At 38.6% G+C, this 20,139-nt stretch overlaps 3 protein-coding genes across 3 annotated transcripts; 2 read left to right on the top strand and 1 right to left on the bottom strand.

Annotated features, from left to right (window-relative positions):
- The first annotated feature begins 3,625 nt into the window (after nucleotides 1-3,625).
- LOC104114153 (uncharacterized) lies at nucleotides 3,626-6,716 on the top strand. The gene is made up of 3 exons (XM_009624531.4): nucleotides 3,626-4,152; nucleotides 5,816-5,944; nucleotides 6,301-6,716. The coding sequence occupies exons 1-3, from the start codon at nucleotides 3,823-3,825 to the stop codon at nucleotides 6,457-6,459; spliced, it is 618 nt and encodes a 205-aa protein (XP_009622826.1). The 5' UTR covers nucleotides 3,626-3,822; the 3' UTR covers nucleotides 6,460-6,716.
- Nucleotides 6,717-6,902: 186 nt separating this feature from the next.
- Nucleotides 6,903-10,465, bottom strand: LOC104114152 (uncharacterized). The gene is made up of 9 exons (XM_009624530.4): nucleotides 10,279-10,465; nucleotides 10,089-10,169; nucleotides 8,554-8,643; nucleotides 8,272-8,438; nucleotides 7,931-8,000; nucleotides 7,652-7,731; nucleotides 7,468-7,530; nucleotides 7,288-7,364; nucleotides 6,903-7,158 (listed from the first exon to the last, which is right to left on the bottom strand). Exons 1-9 carry the CDS (start codon nucleotides 10,354-10,356, stop codon nucleotides 7,058-7,060), a joined length of 807 nt encoding a protein of 268 aa, XP_009622825.1. The 5' UTR covers nucleotides 10,357-10,465; the 3' UTR covers nucleotides 6,903-7,057.
- An 8,015-nt stretch (nucleotides 10,466-18,480) lies between these two features.
- LOC138897206 (uncharacterized) lies at nucleotides 18,481-19,835 on the top strand. The gene is made up of 3 exons (XM_070183167.1): nucleotides 18,481-19,048; nucleotides 19,169-19,516; nucleotides 19,732-19,835. The coding sequence occupies exons 1-3, from the start codon at nucleotides 18,481-18,483 to the stop codon at nucleotides 19,833-19,835; spliced, it is 1,020 nt and encodes a 339-aa protein (XP_070039268.1).
- The last annotated feature ends 304 nt before the right edge of the window (nucleotides 19,836-20,139 follow it).

Consider the following 20,139-nt stretch of genomic DNA (forward strand, 5'->3'; position numbering starts at 1 on the left):
GACTGTGTTCCCCTTAGGTTTACGAGCTGTTCTCTTCTTGGGTTTTTGACCCTCGGAGTTTGAGGCCATTTTCCTCTTATTCTCCTTTGCCAGTTTCGAGATAGGTGGTGTAACTTCTTCATCACCGGACGGGGGTCTCATAGTCGCATCCTTTCTAAGACCTACAAAAGGAGAAAGTAAGTAAACTCATGTTTGAAAAGATGCTTGAACAATAGGCAAATCAGTAAGTCAGGAAGAAGGCTTACCATGAGTAGGAGCCTCCCACTGACCCTTTAACAAATCGCGCCATGCGCGCTCGGCGTATGTTGACGTCGAAATCAGGCTCCTAACCCAGTTCTCGAGGTAGGGAACCATGCCCGGCATCCAAGAAATGGCTCCATCGAGAAAAACACTAATAAGAAAGGATGAAAAAGTAAAAATAATGAACAAAAATTAAATACGGAATCATACTTACGTTTCATATTCCATTTATCAGGAAATGGCATGCTCTCAGCCGGATTAGGTCCGTGGTCTTCACCCAAATGAACCGGCCCATCCAGCCCCGATCTTTGTCTTCATCTATACTTGAGATAAGCGCCTTGGTGGCTCGGCGTTGAAGTTTTATCAGCCCACCTCGATAGAGTCGAGAGCTATATAATCTTATGAGGTGGTCAAGGGTGAAGGGAAGCCCGTCAATTTTGCTCACGAAGAAACGGAGCAGTATCACGATCCTCCAGAAAGAAGGGTGATTTTGGCCGAGGGTCACCTAGTATTTCTTGCAGAAGTCTACGATGACCGGATCGAGGGGACCCAACGTGAAAGGATAAGTGTAAACACTCAGGAACCCTTCCACGTGGGTGGTGATCGCTTCTTCTGGTGCCGGTATCACAACCTCTTTGTTTCCCCAGTTGCAATCTTTCTTCACCTGGTTAAGGAGGCTTTTGGATATCGAGCATATATATCTCTATACCGGCTCGTATCGACCAGGAACCAATGAGGGTTTCTCGACCTTAAAGTCGAAATCAATGACATAAGTTCTTCAGGGCGTGGCTCCACCACTGGTTTCTCGCCGGCTGGCCGAGATGAGGAAGCAGCCTTTTTCTGCGAAACCGTTTTAGATGTTTTGGCCATTTAGTTTTTGTGGGCAAAGAAGAATGGAGATTGAAGTATTTAGTGTTTTAGGAAGAACAAGCAAAAAAACTCAAAAACCTGAAGATAGGAAGCTTTGAAGAAGGCAAAGAACTATGGAGATTGGAATGAAAAGATTTGAAAGTAAAGTTTGAAATAATGAAGAAGAGGGCTATTTATCGGTTTCACAACGATGGTTCAAAACTGGTAATAGACGACCGTCGACTGATGCGCATTAAATACTCGGGAAACTGTACGGACGAGACATTTCAGTCACTCCTGCTGCTTATGTCACGACGATTACGTCATGATGTACCGAGGTGAAGATCGAAGGCTCAAATCGTTTCTTGTCATTACTCTCCAAAAAATGAGGGGACTATCTGTATACGATCAAAATCGGGCTTGCTCGATTTGTATGGTTAATCGAGACCGAGAAGGATAGAGATCTAGCGAGATCAAAGGAAGCCTACTAAGTCGAATAGCAGAAAGCCGGGGAATCCGTGACCGGGCAAGGATTGTGGTGGAGATCTCGGTATGTATCAAGTCAAAACCGGTTGATTAGCCAATTAGGAGATTTTCTTCTGTATTTAGAATTGTACCATATGTAGAACTCCTCTACTATATAAAGGGGGCCCCAATCATTTTGTAAGGGGGACATTCACGCATAACAAAGTAATATATTACGTTTTCTCTCTTAAGCTCTCTTATTCAGTAGTTCAGTTCTTGTTTTTCAATAATATACTAGTTGGTTCGAGGGCGACCTAGCTCGAGGGTCAAAGTTGCGCGTTACATTCGTTTGATTTATTTTATAGTTAATTTCTAACTTCAATTCTCATATTTCTCAATTTGTGGCAAGTGAAATCACGTATCCTTAAAACCACTTACAAATTGGAAGAGTTATCCAATTTTAAGGGTAAATAAAATTCAATGTTATTATTTTCCACAAGTTTCCAGTATATTTAGTAAAGAAGTTGAAGTAAGGTTTGAGAATAGAAAAGCAAATATGCAACAAATATTTATTTAAAGGAATGAATTGTGGAATTGATGGCTGGTAACGCTAGACTTATATTGGTTTATAGATTTTTCTCACAAGTTGAGCATTTGGATCGGTAAGAAGTCGATCTTTGGCTAGTTGGCTTTTAGAGGTGAGTAGTAATCTTACCGCAAATTATGTTTTTACAACCTACATGGTTTATACATGATTTTAAAAATAAAATGTGTTACTGAATGTTTGAAATTGCTTGTGGGACAAGTTCTTTACTTGATATGGTATTGAACAATTTATATGAGATGTTTACAGTTATTTCAAATGTTCTCACTGTTACTAGACATATTTTTACTGTTACTTGAGGTATGATTACCGTTACTGAAATAAGATTACATGATTTGATAAGAATTGAAATACCTTGTACTATTTTGAAAATGTTGTCATATAAACACGTACTGTTTACAAAGAAAAGTATAAATGGGAGGAGACCTTGAAGGATCTCGTAGCTAATAACGAGTTCGTTAGACCTGGTGCACCTTGTATTTACAGATTACCGATTACAGTTATAGCCCTCGCTAGTGGGAAGGTAAAACTAGCATACGGTTACAGTTTTTCCTCGTGTAGGGACCTACAGTTATATTTGACTCCTTTTACGAAAGGGTCCATACAGTGATACAAATTACATGATCCTTTCCTGGAAACCGCTCAAACATAAAGATTTGATATCACACTGTGCTTACCGAGTTTATTAGCAAATTATTAAATTAATTTATGTTACAAAAATACATGATGAGACTGATTATTGTTACCGTTTTGAAAAAGGGTATTTTATTTTATGATAATTTCTGGTTGTTATTATTATACAGGTATATTTTCTGACTTGTTCCTAATTAAAAACAATTGTGGTTAAGTGTTATTACTCACTGAGCTAGCGACTCACTCTCTGCTATTGTTTTTACAGAGACAGCAGTAGACGCAGGCGAGGATTCCGTTAATTAGAGTACACGAGTTGACAGTTCCGGGTAAGCCCCACATTTATTCGCGTGGGCAAGAATTGTTATTTATTGGTCATAGTCTCTATCTTGAAACTCTTAGAATTGCTCTAGTCATTTTTATGAGTGTCATAAGTATTCTTTTATTGATATAAACTTGTGACTCCTATTAGACTTTCCTATCGTATATTTGGAGATGGAGTTAGTATTATTTTATTGGAAATATTTCGCGAATAAGGATTACAACTTGTCTTTATGGATATTGGTTGGTTGTATTGTTGATTTCTAAGACAAGTTTATTTTTGGATCGTTCTAAAACAGGAGAAACTCTACCCGATTTTATGTAAATTACCGATGAGGCTTTCTTGAGAGCACTTGCTCCTAAACGCCGGTCATGATACTAAATTGGGTCGTGACAACATGTCAGACCATTTAAATCTAGTTTAATATTATGAATAATTAATTCTTCTTACTCTAAAAGTTCTCATCATAATCTAGTGACATCTTTTAATGTTACCTATGTAAAGAAAAATATTCCTTATTGGAAAACACATTCTAACAAAAGAAAATTAGAAAAAAGTGAAGTAGAACATTCATGCAAATCGTGCCTTAACATGCTCAGAATAATGCACACTTCCACTTTCCAGCACGTAATTTTCCCCAAACCTATTTATTCACAACACGCAAAGCATTATAATAACCAAATCCCTAACTGAAAAATAAATCACTGGCACAATGAGAAAGCAAATACAAATTAATTCATCAACAGTTATTTGTTTGGTGCTGTTATTACTTGCCACTGAAACTGGAATTATTTACCGGGTTGCCCATGGAGCTCAACGGAGAATCCAAATCTCCGACGATCTCGACGACGTCGTTGACGATGAGGAAGATGACGTTTGGAGAGAATGGGGCCGAAAGAAATCGGCCGAATCCGATTTCGATCCGCCGCCGATGGATTTTAGCACGATGAATCCGTCGGAAATTCAATCGGAAATGATGAAGCGGCAGTCGGGTCCGGTTTTTGGATTTGCCAAACTCCGACTTGGAACTCGTCGGACTCCGGTATCTCTTGCTTTACCTCTAAATTTCAATGGATTTAATTTATATAAATTGCCAATTTAAATATTTTCTTACACTCGGTGATAACATGTTATTCACCATCAGCATAAACTTAAACTCAATTTTAATTACTACATTGTTACTTTTTTGTTAATTCGGATTAGTACGGAATAATGTGATGAGTAATGACGAGTTAAATAGATATTCCTACTTAGAGTATTGAATCTAGTAAAATACTTCCTCAATCCTAAATTACTTAGTCACGTTTCGCTTCTTAGGAGTTAATTTGACTAATCTGTAGAGCTAATTTGAATTAGGTATATTTAATATTTTTAAATTAAAATTTAGATATTTGAAAGTTACATGAAAAATACTATTTACAACAACAACCCAGTATAATCACACTAGTGGGGTCTGGGGAGGGTAGTTTGTATGCATACCTTACCCCTACCCTGGGTAGAGAGGTTGTTTCCGATAGACCCTCGGCTCCCTCCCTCCAAGAACTTTCTACCTTGCTCTTGGGTGACTCGAACTCACAACCTCTTAGTTGGAAGTGAAGGGTGCTCATCACTAGAGCAACCCATTCTTGTCAAAAAAAGGAATGAAAAATACTATTTATAATTTGCAATTCTTCTCATATCAATACGGTAAAAACATATTGATATTCCTACTTGTTGTCGTTACTTTTTTTTTTCATCCGTTCTCTAGTCGAGGGTCTATCGGAAACGACATCTCTGCCCTTCCAATGTAAGAGTAAGACTGCGTACATCTTTATCCTTTCAAGACCCCACTTGTACTGGATTTTTTGTTGTTGTTGTTGAATCTCGAGAAGCGAAAAATTGACAAGTATTTTGGGTAATCGCGTAGTTGTAAGAAAAATCTACCAACTGCATCACAATCCCGAGCTAGTGGAAGTAAACTATCCAAATTCTCTATTTCCATTTGCAGTGACTGATGTATTTTTCCAGAGGCGAGATTTTAATTTGTGGGTTTGCTTGTAAACTTCTATATTCAGCATTGAATATATCGTGTTTGGATAAACCCGATGCTGAAACACTGGATCGATCCCTGGTACTAGGGATGGGTTCGATTGAACCTGCAATTTTCTATTTAGACCACAGTTATATTTTTTAGAACTTCTAAAACTTACGTAGTAGATATATATTATGTTTTGAACCCATTTTTTTTTTAAGAATTTTGAACTTTGAATCCATAAGATTAGATCCTATATCCACCTCTGCCTATCCGGATTGATTCGGACTATAAGTAGAACAAGAAAATATGAGTTGACCAACAGCAGAATGTGGTAGATCTGGAACTTATCTTTTCTGTTTTAGAAGGGACGTTTCAGGCAATCAAAAGTACAGGAAATGGATTGATAATAGCAGCTTTTTTTGTTAATTCTATCTCTGACTAGTTATCTGTGCAGAGAGAGATAAGAATGAGATTTAGATAAATTCTAATTTGTCTTAAAAGGCAAGATATTTAGTATCAGAGTGAAATGGACCTAGATAGAATGGAACAAATATAAAGGATTGTTTAAGCTGACCCAAACTGATTTTGGATGGAAACATAGTTTATTGAATAGAAGGGCATCTAGTTTGCAGAGGCTTAGATAGGATTGCAAAGTAAATGTATTATTAATTGAGATCAAACTTGTTTCCAGGAGAAGGTTTCTGAAATAGCCATGAAATGGACCAAACTAGCAAGAACTGGAGCTATTGAGGCAAAATTCATAGTCGTCGATGTGAGCACGATCATGTTCACTATGGAGAAAGGTCAAGACACTATAGAGGTTTGTCTCCAAATCTGGTGCCTTATTCTAACCTGCTAACTTTACCTATTGATCCTTTGAAGCAAAGAGTTTATTCTAATGGCTCAAAACTATCAGGGGATAGGTAGATTTTGGTATCATTTTGCAATATCAACTGAAAAACAGTACTCGACCATCAAACAAATATCAGAACACTTGTATGATGAATATCAAGGCTTTAGTTTTGCTTTAAAATTTAGCCCTCAAATGCATCTTTATTGCATGGTTTTACATTATTCAGTTGTTGATTTTGGGACGATGTGTTAGTTGGTATTTCAGAGAGTAACAAGTTGTGTGTGCTAGAAAATTTGAGAATCTCTTATTCCTCCATTTTGCAGTTGAAAGAGTTCTTGTTAAGCCAACGAGAAGCATACGAGGTTAAATTAGGGGACCAACTTTTTCGAAGACCAGGAGATCCTCCTTTTGAAGAAGCATTTGAGAAAAGCAAGGTGGATCATATCAGCTCAAAAGAGAAGAATAGGCATAATGAACTGTGATCACCAGAAAAACCTCTTAACAACTAATTTCTGATTACTTATATTCTAACGTGTACTATTAGAATTGCAGGTGTAAGCGGCTGGCAACTAATTTGAGCTTACTATTTTCTGTTCTATTTGAAAGTAAGTTATACATCATGAATTCGTTATGAACACCTTTTGCCGGGGAATTTTTGTTGTTGGAATGAATCTTATAAGGGAATGATGACAAAACAATGATTTTTTAATGGTAACCGTGTATGACTTTTTAAGGTTCACACCTAATCCCTAATGACTGAATCTCAACATTTTATGCTACTTCCTATATTTTAGACAACTGTTTGGTGTATTATGCCTCAAAGAGGACCATATAATGCTATTCCTCCCCTTTGGAGAGTATTCTCTAAGTCCTGAAGATTAGATCCTGTTAGATGATTATATGGCAATCCTAAAACATTTGCTGCTCATCATAAAATTACTTTATTCAACCATAATATAAACCAATCCCTCAAACTAATGATCAAAGTGGGCAAGATGCTCAATATATGATTTTGTAAAGAAAAATTACAGAGACCCTCTCATTTAACAAAAAATGCAAGTTAATTGGAAGAAAACAAGATCATTTCAGCTTGTTGCTGAAGTCAGAGAGCCCAAGAAGGCGAATTCTGGAAATGCTAGCAGCTTCCTCCCTTTCTTTTTGAGTATTGTAACCCCAATCCCCTGCTTCCAGAAAATTAGATCAGCAATCAGTACAACATAGCAATTAGCCAATAAAAGTGAACCGCAAGAGGAAAGAAAATGAATTAGTATGATGCATCTATAAGAAACAAAGAGAGTATGATAAGTCACCTAAATACAAGTTCCATCCATCCAACTCGGACTCTTTAATCACATTCTTTAAAGTAGCAAGTCGGTCTTCCACAAAGCTGATCAATAGTGACAAAAGTGGATGCACTTAATTTCACGCATTAGAACCCATATAGCTATCCAAAAGAAGTTTGAGTAGTTCTGATGCTATAAAAATCTTACTGTAGGGTCAGACCCTGGTGTTCTGGCATTTCCTGAAGTAGCTTGAGCACTTTTACTTTAGGACTGATAAAAAAGAAGTATCACGTGAGCACGAGTATGTGCTTGAGATAAACAACACGGATGATCGTGTCTCTTGATATTGCAGTTAGCCTAATCCAACCTGACATGCGTAAAATAAACTTACCCTGTGCCTAGACCATATATCCTTTCAGCTGGAATAGTTATCCCAGCAAGCTCTCTAAGTAATGCATCTGCAAAGCGGCTCTGCAAATGGAAGTGGAGAATCAATGTCAGATTCAGAGTATAAATATTAGATTAAACAGTTTAACTCAAGGCTCTACGATTGCAATTCCTCATTCCTCAAGAACTATTTAAAAAATAAATATCTTGTATGCATGGTGAATATTTTAGGATACATTAGTTTGAAATATATTATCTTTAGGGTGTGCACATTCTAGCAAACCTGCTTCGTGGTGACTATATAGAGCTTTGAAGTTGCAAATTTCAGTGCATCAGGAACTCCAGGATAAAACCTGTAGAGAAAAGAGTAAAATATTTAGGATTTTCCAATACAGTAAATCTTTTGCCGTGACATAGGTGATTCTAAGAATGACAATAAAATGAGCAGCAACCAACTTATAGTTTTGTGTTCAAAGTATAAATGTAGGTGACTGACACAGCATTTGTCTTTCTGTATTTCTTTATGTTCATCAACGGGTTACAAATTAGCGAAGAGATTAGGGCTAATCAGGACCCTCAAGTGGTTGATTTGATCTTACAAACATGATCAAGAACTAGACTTACCTGTTTGCACCAATCCAAGTAGCCAAATCATTGTCCATCCATTCATCTCTAACCTTACCAAAAAGATCTATAAGAAAATCCCTGTCTTCATCCCATTCTGCCATTATAATGGGTTTTATCTTTGCCCAGTTCTCAAGTATTCCCTCAACTGTTAGTCCTTCTGCAACCTATTACGTTAAGACAGCTATCACCTCGACAAATTTTAAGATACATCAACTGAAATGAATAGATTTGCATCATCAAATCCAAGACACTTTTGATTTTTTTTCCTTGCGTACCCACCGAAGACTTGCGGATTGAAGGGATTCTCGTCTCTAAGAGCAACCTCACAAGTAAAAGATTTTCATATCCAGTTTCCACCACAGGCCTAACCTGCAGAAAGTTTGAAGATTTATCACTTCTATATGACTGTAAATTGAACACAATTAGCACCAGTATATGGATCTCAAATATGATTGGTACCCTCCTCGCTAACAAATGATTTACTCTGACAAGATTGATATGATTATCGGAAATATTCACTTATTTAAAGAAAGTATCTGTGCGATCATAACAAAATGCTATTCAAAACACTTCTGCTCAAGTTATTGAGGGAATGAGAAATTAGTTCTAAGAATGTCAAATATGCAGCATGTAAGACTAAGTACTAAATGAGCACGTCGACAAAAAAGGGAAAAAAATTTTCCCATACAATGATTGCAAAAACAGGAAAATCAGGGATTGTTGTATGTGTAGTGGTTGTAACTCCTCTCTGCACAACTTAGACGGATGATTCAAACATTACCTAATTTCTGCTCTCTACTTCCATTCCCTCCCCTTATTATCCCCACCCAAAAGATAAATAAATAAATTGATAAATCAAAGGAAAACCATTGCTGGGAGTCAAAAGCATGAAAGTTTCTGAGCACCATCAAAATTTCAAGAGTGACACTTATGTCTTTGAAATGTATAATTCACCTGGTTTTTGCTACTTCATAGCACCCAGAGGTGCTCATCGGTCCATTGACGACATCATTGGTTTCAACAGTTCACATGATTATACACGCACACGACACACCAACACTACTAGCCAAGGCCAACCAAGATGGATATGCTAAGAATAATTAGTAATAGACTTACGACAAAGCCAAACTCATGCCAAATGTGAACTGAACTGGCGATGGCATTATATTCAATGTGCGATTCTTGCGCTCTTTATAGTAGTGACAGTTCTCATGGAAAGAGAGTTTGGTTTTCTGTCAAAGAAGCATGCTTAACACAACCTATAGCATAACAACATTATAGTCGCGTCTAAACTAAATTAATGTAAAGAGCTTGCCCAATACCACTAGTACCATAAATGTATCTCTTTCGTCTGCACGAACAACTTTCTTTCAGCTACTTCACTTATACTTTGACTTTCTAAGAAGTACTTATACTTCAGTAGCTAACTTTCAAAATTAGATATGGAAACGAGGACAAGTAGAAACATGAACTAGACTCATTCCAACGTACCTCAAAACGGAAACGAATAAAGAAAGAATAATACTTTGACTAGCTAACACAAAAAGAGAAAAGAAAGACGACGACGACGACAACAACAACAACAGCTACTACTTAAGCTTCAATCCAAATTTGGGAGTGTTTGGATCTGCTATATGAATCCTGACTTGTCACATTACTCCATTTAAACTCATCTCACGCCTATATTGTGCAAATACAAATAAAAAGTAACAAAAGTTCTGTATATTTTCTAAACATTATAAATCTCTGAAAGGCTAAGCCACTCCTAAAAAGCATAGGACCTATAGAGGAAAAAAGAAAAATATAAACTTTACCACATGCATTTGATCCACAATCCAATCTTCCAAAGAAGAGTCCACCCCATTGAAAAGACTGGGCCATCTCACTTTAGCAGCCTGCAAAACCAACAAAATTTTAATTAAAAAAAATGGCGAAAAGGGGCAATGAATTGAATATTGGGAAGCAAAATGGGTAATGAATTTGTAAGCAAAGATATTATATGACCTTAACAGCAGAAAGAGAGCTCTCTCCACAACTGTCACAGAGAACTCCGTCAAAATCTAAGGCGTACAAATCCCCCATCCTAATATCCCAATCCAAAATAGGCTCACTCACCCTGCGCCTGTGGGATGAGTTTAACACCCGCCAATCAAATTTGATCAAATACTTGGGGACTCAATTGAACATTTTGATTTATTTGTAAGAATCATGTCGTTTTATTGATTCTGTGCTTCCCGGTTTTTTAGTCCTGATCCGACCCGGAAGACAGGCTAGCACTTTAGTCATTTGATAATTTTTAGACGGATTTTAATTTATGTCAGCTATGGTTTGATTCAACATAAAATTTAAGAAAGACAGAAAAAGTTTTGAAATTAGTGATTTTAAATATGTTATATAGTAATAATTTTTTGGTTATAAGACTTTTGAGATTATAGTTAATATGTTAATATTTATGTAGTTATAAAATCTTCGCATTAAGAACAACAACATACCAATATATTCTCATACTTGGGGTTTGAGAAAGGCAGTTTGTACGACGTTCTTACCCTATTTAGTGAAGGTAGAGATGTTTTCAATAGAAACTAGGGAAGAGAAGAAGAAGAAAAAGGTAGAAAGAGGGGGTAAAAAGAGAGGGGGAGGGAACAGACTGAGTAACACCAAAAACTGAAACAAACTAAACAACATGGTGTAATATAAATATGAGAGATAGGAAAGTACATGCGTGCTACTAGTACTATCGGTAAGAAAGGGGAAAATTCTCAACTGTATGTTAACCTTCTACCTTAATCCTCGACATCTATACTCTCCTATCTAGGGTCATGACCTCCATGATAAGGAGAATAGAATGAAAAATATTTTAAATTGTTTTCAAATAGGAGTATATGCAATTTTCTTTAGACGGACATTTAATAAGAAAATGCAATCATATAAAATGAAACATAGGGTCAGATGTTTTAGAACGGCGTCATTTAATAATACGAGTCATTTAATGCATTTTAACATTCTTTATTTTTCATTTTTAGTGCTTTTCACTCCAAAAAGTAATGACCCTTTCATTACTTAAAATCTTAAATGTATCCTTTAACCATGGATTTTAGACGTTTTAAAGCTTTTAAGCGGAAAGAATTTTGTGATTCATACCTAAGTGGATTAAGGTGTGATTATAATAGCTGACGGGTGCTAAACAACCTTATAAGTTAACGTTCGTACAAGTCAAATTATACAATAGAAAAATTAGCATCCTAGGGATTGATTTCTCTAATATGACACCTAGTCTTAGGAGTCTAAAACTCAAACCTCAATAGTCGTAATAAATGAAAACTGCAAGTTAAAGAACTACAATCTCCCAAAACTCGATAAAAACAAGTCACAAGTTTCTAAGAGAAATGCTAATGTCTCTATATATCAAAGTATACTAAAATAAGGAAAATAACATGATAAGGATAGAGGGGGACTCCGAGGTCTGCGGACGTTGGCATATGTACCTTGAAGTCTCCGCACACATGTAGCTCACTGGATCTGCACAAAAAGATGTGCAGAAGCGTAGTATGAGTACACCACAGCGGTACCCAGTAAGTGCCAAGCCTATCCTCGGTAGAGCAGTGACGAGGTCAGGTCAGACCCTACTGGAAATAATAGAAAAGTAAGACAGAGGATATAATGATATAACGAAATGACTGGGAAGTGAACAACACAACAAATAGAGGTAAACAGCAGGGATGCTCCCGAGGTACCGCCTCGCAGTCCCAAAAGTAAATATGCAGTGCAGGGGATCTCCCGAGGAACTGTCTCGTAGTCCCAAAAGTAAATATGTAGTACAGAGGGATCTCCCGAGGAAAAAAGTAAATATGCAGTACAGGGGGATCTCCCGAAGAACCGCCTCGTAGTCCCAAAAGTAAATATGCAACATATATCCGAAGGAAATAACGAATTTACAACAAGAATCTCACAGTTAAAGATTTAAATCAAATCAAATAAGCAGGTAATTCAGCTAAGCATATTGCACATATTGCAAGTAAGAGTTAGTGCACGTAGACATGTGATACTAGACTAAACATGATCACTACATATACTAAAGAAACTTAGTTAAAGAATTTAAAAGAAGACTACTCAGCAAGAACCGATATTTCCAAATTTAGCCCGTGTACGCACTCGTTACCTCGCATACACGTCACTCACATATCACAAAATGTTACAACAGTATCAAATCCTAAGGGGATTTCCCTCACACAAGGTTAGACAAGTCACGTACCTCAAGCCAAGCTCAATCAGTCAATAAGAATGCATTTCCCTCGATTTTTCGACTCTGATCGGCTCGAATCTAATCACAATTAATTCGATTCAGTCAATACAAATTATAGGAATTAATTCCATATGAAAATACAGATTTTTTCAATAAAAAATCCAAAATTTAACTAAAAAATTATCACATCACGGAACCCGACAAAAGTTACAAAATATGAACACTCACTCAACCACGAGTCCAACCATACCAATTTTACCAAATTCCGACATCAACTAGTTCTCCAAATCTCAAATTCTTATTTTGAAATCCCTAGGCCCAAATGCTCTAATTTCATCTCAAAAATATGTAATCTAATCGAAATACTCAATGATAATCCAATATTATTGACTAATAATGATCACAAGTGACTTACCTCAAGTTTTCCCGTGAATTCTCTCTGAAAATCGCCCCAAAACCGTATTGAAAATGACCAAAAATGACAAAAACTCTAAACCCTCTATTTTTGTACACTGCCCAGAGGTTCCGCTTCTGCAGAATTTTTAACCGCATCTGTGATTTCGCTTTTGTGGTAAATCTCCCGCTTCTGCGATAGCCTCGCTTATACGGACAAGGAGCCCGCTTCTGCGGACAAGGAGTCTGTTTCTGCGGACTCACTTCTACGATGAAGCGTCCGCTTTTGCGGTCCCAAGCGCACCTGTGATCCTTCGTCCGCATCTGCGGTCGCGAAGATGCAGAATTTTCCTCTGCACCTATGTCCACTGCTCCATTCTCCCTTTTCCGCTTCTGCGAGCTCGCACCTGCGAGCCAAATTCCGCAGGTGCGATTGCATTAGATGACAGAAAGTTTCTAACTTTGTTCTAAGTCCAAATTTCGATTCGTTAACCATCCGAAACTTACCGGAGGTCTCGGGACCTCAACCAATTACACCAACAAGTCCTAAAACGTCATACAAACTTAGTCAAAACTTCAAACCACATCAAACAACGCTAAAAACACAAATCATACCTCAATTCAAGCCTAATGAAACTAAAAAACTCCAACTTCTACATTCGATGTCGAAACCTATCAAATCAAGTCCGATTGACCTCAAATTTTGCACACAAGTCATAAATGACATAACGGACCTATTCAAATTTCCAAAATCGTATTACGACCCCGATATCAAAAAGTCAACTCTCCAGTCAAACTTCCAAACTTAAATTTTTATTTTTGCCATTTCAAGCCTAATTTAACTACAGACTTCCAAATAATTTTTCGGACACGCTCCTAAGTCCAAAATCACCATACAGAGCTATTGAAATCATCAAAATTCTATTATGGGATCGTTTACTCATAAGTCAATATCCGGTTAACCTTTTCAACTTAAGTTTCAACCTTGAGACTAAGTATCTCAATTCATTCTGAAATCTCTCCGGACTCGAACTGACTACCCCGACAAGTCACAATACAGCTATAAAGTACAGAATGAGAAGTAAATGGGGAAATAGGGCTGCAACTCTCAAAATGATCGGCCGGGTCATTACATCCTCTCCTACTTAAACAAATGTCCGTCCTCGAACGGGTATAGAGACATACCTGGAGTGGTGAAAAGATGAGGATAACAGCTGCGCATATCATGCTCGGTCTCTCAATCGCCTCCTCAGCCGGATGACCCCTCCACTATACTTTTACTGAAGCAATGTTCTTCGATCTCAACTTTCTAACTTGTCTGTCCAAAATGGTCACCGGTTCCTCAACATAAGATAGATCCTTGTCCAACTGGACTGAACTGAAGTATAACACATGAGACAGATCGTCGTGATACTTCCGGAGCATGAAAATATGGAACAGTGGATGAACTGCAGAGAGACTAGGTGGTAGTTTAAGTCTGTAAGCCACCTCTCCAACTCTCTCAAGAGGCCCAATATACCTAAGGCTCAACTTGCCCTTCTTACCGAACCTCATAACACCCTTCAAAGGAGAAACCCGGAGCAAGACCCGCTCACCAACCATGAATGCAACATCACGAACCTTCCGATCTGCATAACGCTTCTGTCTAGATTGGGTTGCACGAAATCGATCCTGAATCAATTTAACCTTTTCCAATACATGCTGAACTAAGTCTGTACCCAATAGCCTAGCCTAGCCTCGCCCGGCTTAAACCGACCCACTAGAGACCGGCACCGCCTCCCATATAAGGCCTCATATGGAGCCATCTAAATGCTCGACTGATAACTCTCGTTGTAGGAAAACTCCGCAAGTAGCAAGAACTGATCCCAAGCACCCCCAAAATCCATCACACACACACGAAGCATATCCTCCAATATCTTAATAGTGTGCTCGGACTGTCCGTCCGTCTGAGGGTGAAGTGCTATACTCAACTCCACACGAGTACCCAACTCTCGCTGTACGGCTCTCCAGAATTGTGATGTAAGCTACCTACCCCGGTCAGAGATGATAGATACCGATTCGCCATGAAGCCTGACAATCTCGCGAATATAAACCTAAGCCAGCTACTCCGAAGAGTAAGTAGTAACCACATGAATGAAATGAGCTAATCTGGTCAATCTATCCACAATCACCCAAACTACATCGAATTTCCTCTGAGTCTGTGGGAGCCCAACAACGAAATCCATAGTGATCCGCTCCCATTTTCATTCTGGAATCTCTAACTTATGAAGCAATCCACCCAGTCGCTGATGCTCATATTTCACCTGTTGACAATTTAGGTACCGGGCGACATATGATAAGTGGGGATTTTGACTACTTGTTAGCGCCTTTTAGCTTTCGTATAAGTCCAAAAGCGTTTAATTATGTTCCCGAAAACTGATGAAATAAGCTTAATTGCATGAATATTGGAAAATGATCCTCCAACATGAAATCCAACTCAAGAAGGAGTGATCTGAACTCAAGGACAAAAACAGACACAAAAGCTTAAAGTGCAGACCGCAGAACATCATTTACGGCCACAGATTGTGCAAAAGAACTTATCAGAGATTTGTGAGAAGTGCAGTTCGCACATGAAATGTGCGGCCGCAGAAGCTAGAAAAGAGCAAAAGTTCAGAAAACCTGCATATCAAGTTCAACGAAAGTATGGACCGCACAATTATTGTGCGGATGCAGAAGATCAGCTACGCGGTCGCAGTTGCATTTGTGCGGTACGCAAAAGAGCCATGTGCGGCCGCACTTAGAAATGTGCAGACCGTAGAAAGAGAGAGATGCGACCGCGATTCAGAATTGTGCGGCCGCAAGATTCCAATCCTGTCAGGTTGAAGCAAAGTGCGGACCACACATGGAATTTTGCGGCTGCAGAACCTCCGAAAGGGCATTTTTATCCGAAAATTTCAGCTTTATATAAATAGAAGAGTTTCACTTTTTTAGGTTAAGTTTTGACATCATCAGCTACAGTAACCGCTTTTATTTACTCTCTTTAGTAGTTTTTGCCATTTTGAGCTTTTTAAACATAGATTTCTTTATTTTAGTTATCAATATGGGTTTAATTATCATTTCTTCTTCTATTTCTTCCGTCTTAAGAATGAGTAGCTAGATTTTTACTAGGGTTGTGACCCAACCTTAGCGTGTAAACTTAATGGGTGTTTGATTTATTGCTTGTTTATGGTTGGGTATTTATTATTTAGCCTTGTTCGTGCTTTTAGTTGTAAAATTAATGGTTGCAAATATTAGTTCATGCCTATTTGACTTGGCCTCTACTTGAGAAAGAGAGACTTAGTCTAGAAAAATTTGGCTAACAAGAAATTGGGGTGAATCAAGAGATTGATAGTACTAATTAAAGGGTTGAATCTAGAGATAGTAAAACCCGACTTGAGCTTTGTATCAACGCCCATTTGGACCTGAGAAAGCCAAATTGGGCAAAGTCATTCTCTGACCGAGAGGTATTGAGTGGGTACTCAAGTGTTGACAGCTATAATATACCCCGACCAATAAAACAAGCTTTAAAGTGTACAACCTGTTAGGCAAATACCTAGGTGAAGATCATACCCCTAGGCCTTTTACAGTATTTGAAAAACAACAACAAAAATAATTTCTTAGTTTCATTACTTAATCTTGCAATCTTAAATTGGAATAGACATAGAACAAGCATCAATTTGTGGAAGTATAATTTGAGATAGTTCATACTCATACAATGCAATTTATACTCCTAAATCCCACATATAGCTCCCTGTAGAATTCGATCCCGACTCCTTGTTGGGTATTACTATTGCAATCGACCATTTCATAACCTTGAATTGAGGTGTGAACTTAGACGAGACCAATTTTTGGCGTCGTTGCTGGGGAGTATGAAAACGGATTTAGCTATATATTTGGTTTTGTGTGAGAATTGTCTTCTTTTCCTTCCTTGTTACTGATTTGTGTAAATCAATTGTAGGCACCAAAATGGCAAACAACAACCGATCAAATCGGAAACATGCCTTTGGGAGACGTGGACGTTGAATATGACCAAGTTAAAGAAGTTTCTCTTGAACCTCAAGCAAATAGAAGAGGCCGGCCACCTCAAGACAACATCCTAGTTCTACCTCCACCTCTACCAAGAGATGCTCTACACCGGGTATTACCGAATGAAGGGTATGCAAGTGCCATTGTCCCGCCCCGCATTAGGGCGGGCAACTTTCAAATCATGAATGTAATGCTCACATTGTTAGAGTAACGGGGATTCTTCATCGGGGCTCCAAGTCAAAATGCATACAAACACTTGAAGGGGTTTGTGGACACTTGTTGAGGCCATTTCCTTTCTCTCTATGGGGGAAAGCCTTGGATTGGCTAGAAATATTGCCAAATCACTCCATCCATACATGGGATGAATTGGCGGAGAAATTTATTTCCAAGTTCTTTTCTCCCGGGTATATGGCTACTCTTAGAGACGAGATTCTAGCATCCAAACATGAGCCCAGTGAGTCGTTGCATGAAATATGGGAGAGGTACCGAACTATGGTCAAAGAGTGCTCAAATAATGACATGACAGAGGCTATGATTCAACAAACTTTCTATCGGGGGATCAATACTACCAATCAGTGCGTGGTTAATCAACTTGCCGGTGGAAATTTCATGACAACACCGTATGCAGAAGCTCGTGATATTTTTGATAAAATGACAGATACTTCTTTGGCATGGCAAAGTAGAGCAAATGTTCCTCAAGGTGATCCGAATGTGATTCACCTACATAAAGAATTACATGATCATGGGCAAGCCATTGCCGAGTTTATCACCACAATGAATCAATTAGCCAAAGCTCAACTTCAACAAGTGCAAATTCCTTAGCAAGTCAATGCCATGGAGGGAGTTAGTATGATGGTGAACAAAAGAAGGCCCAAAGGTCCACAAGTGCAAAACCGAGTGGAGAATTATGTGCAAAAAGATAGTGGGTTTGATCAAGATGAATCTTACAATGAACCAGAGGAGGAAGTGCAATATGTGAACAACTTTCAAGGGTAAATAAACAACTCTCAAGGCTCGAATCAACAACAATGGCGACCTCAAGGTAATCAAGGGAATTAGAATTCTAACAACCAAGGTAATTGGAATGGTGGAAACAATCAAGGGAATTGGAATAGTAACAATAATCAAGGAAATTGGAGTGGTGTTAATAACCAAGGCAATTTGAGTGGAAATAATCAAGGATATTGGGGAGGCAACATCCAAGGGGGATGGAACAATAATCAAGGCAATCAGGGATCGGGTTTTCAAAGGCCCCCGATGTATCAACAACCGAGCAACCCGCCTTCTTATCCTTCCCATGGTCCAAATTCTTCCAAAAATGAGATGAGACGAATTGAAAACATGTTTAAGCAAATGATGAAGAAAAATGCCAACTCAGATGCCCAGCTTGCCTCTCACAATACATCTATCTAAAACTTGGAAGTCCAAATAAGGCAAATCTATCAAGCCCTAAACACTCATCCTAAGGGGGAACTACCAAGTGACACGGTGGTGAACCCAAAGGGTGGAAACAACACGGGACATGCATGGCCATTACTACAAGGAGTGGAAAAGGTGGGGATGCACCTACCTCGAATCAACAGAAGCTTGTGGATGACGAGCAAGTGGTTCAAGAAGATGAGATCCCGGACAATGTGGTGAAAGCAAATGAGGAAGTGCGGATTGTTATTGATGACAATGTGGAGAAAGCTCAAGAGGAAGTGAACCCGTCTAGGGATCACATTGTTGACATACCGGAACCGGTAGTGCAAAAGGCTAAGGCACTAATGCCTAGGCCTCCTCCTCCATATCCTCAAAGGCTAGCCAAGGAAAATGGCGAGAATCAATTCAAAAAGTTTATTGACATGATGAAGAGCCTATCTATCAATGTGCCATTGGTTGAATCCTTGGAGCAAATACCCAGTTATGCAAAGTTTATGAAGGATTTAGTGACAAAGAAGCGATCGATGAATTTTGAAACTATAAAAATGACTCATCAAGTGAGTGAAATTGTGCATTCAATGGCTCATAAGTTGGATGATCCCGACACTTTCATGATTCCTTGTATCGTTGGGAGTGCCGAGTTTGCAAAAGCTCTTTGTGATCTTGGGGCAAGTATCAATTTGATGTCCTATTCGGTTTTTAAGACTTTGGGAATTGGGCAACCAAGACCCACATTTATGAGATTATAAATGGCCGATCGTACCATGAAGAGACCATCGGGAGTGATTGAAGATGTATTGGTTCGTGTTGATAAATTTATTCTTCCGACGGATTTTGTCATTCTTGATCGTGAGGTTAATTATGAGGTGCCAATTATTCTTGGTAGACCTTTCCTTGCTACGGGGAAGGCCCTGGTTGATGTTGAAGCCGGAGAACTTACCTCACGAGTTGGTGATGAAAAAGTGGTTTTCCATGTGTGTAAGTCTATGCGGAAACCCAATAGCAAAGAGGTGTGTTCTTTCGTAGACTTGGTGACCAATGTGATTATAGATGAAACAAGTGATGTGATGAATGTTGATGATACATTGGAGGTCATCTTGCTAAACTTTGATGATGATGAAATGGATGGCTTCATGGAATGTGCGAACTCGTTGCAATGAATGGGGTCATACACTTATGAGCCCCGCAAATTGTTCTTGGATCTTGAAAATAGGACAACTCCTCCAACAAAGCCCTCGATCGAGGAGCCTCCTATCTTGGAGTTGAAGCCACTGCCTCCACATCTTCGGTATGAATTTCTTGGCCCTTCTTCTACTTTACCAGTTATTCTTTCCTCTTGTTTGACTAACGTGCAGGTAGACTCTACATTGGCGGTGCTATAAAAGAGGAAGAAGGCTATTGGATGGACATTGGCGGATATTCGGTGGATAAGCCTCACATTTTGCATGCACAAGATTAACTTGGAGGAAGGTTCCAAACCATCTATTGAATATCAAAGGAGACTCAACAAAGCCATGCAAGAAGTTGTCAAAAAGGAGATTATCAAGTGGTTGGATGTCGGGGTTGTCTATCCCATTTTTGATAGTTCGTGGACTTCTCCGGTTCAATGTGTCCCAAAGAAAGGGGCATGACGGTGGTCAACAATGATAAGAATGAGTTAATTCTTACAAGAACGGTGACCAGGTGGAGAGTGTGCATGGACTATTGTAAACTCAACAAAGTCACAAGGAAGGACCATTTTTTACTTCCTTCCTAGATCAAAT

Source organism: Nicotiana tomentosiformis, chromosome 8 (genome assembly GCF_000390325.3).
Source record: "Nicotiana tomentosiformis chromosome 8, ASM39032v3, whole genome shotgun sequence".
Classification (NCBI taxonomy): Eukaryota; Viridiplantae; Streptophyta; class Magnoliopsida; order Solanales; family Solanaceae; genus Nicotiana; species Nicotiana tomentosiformis.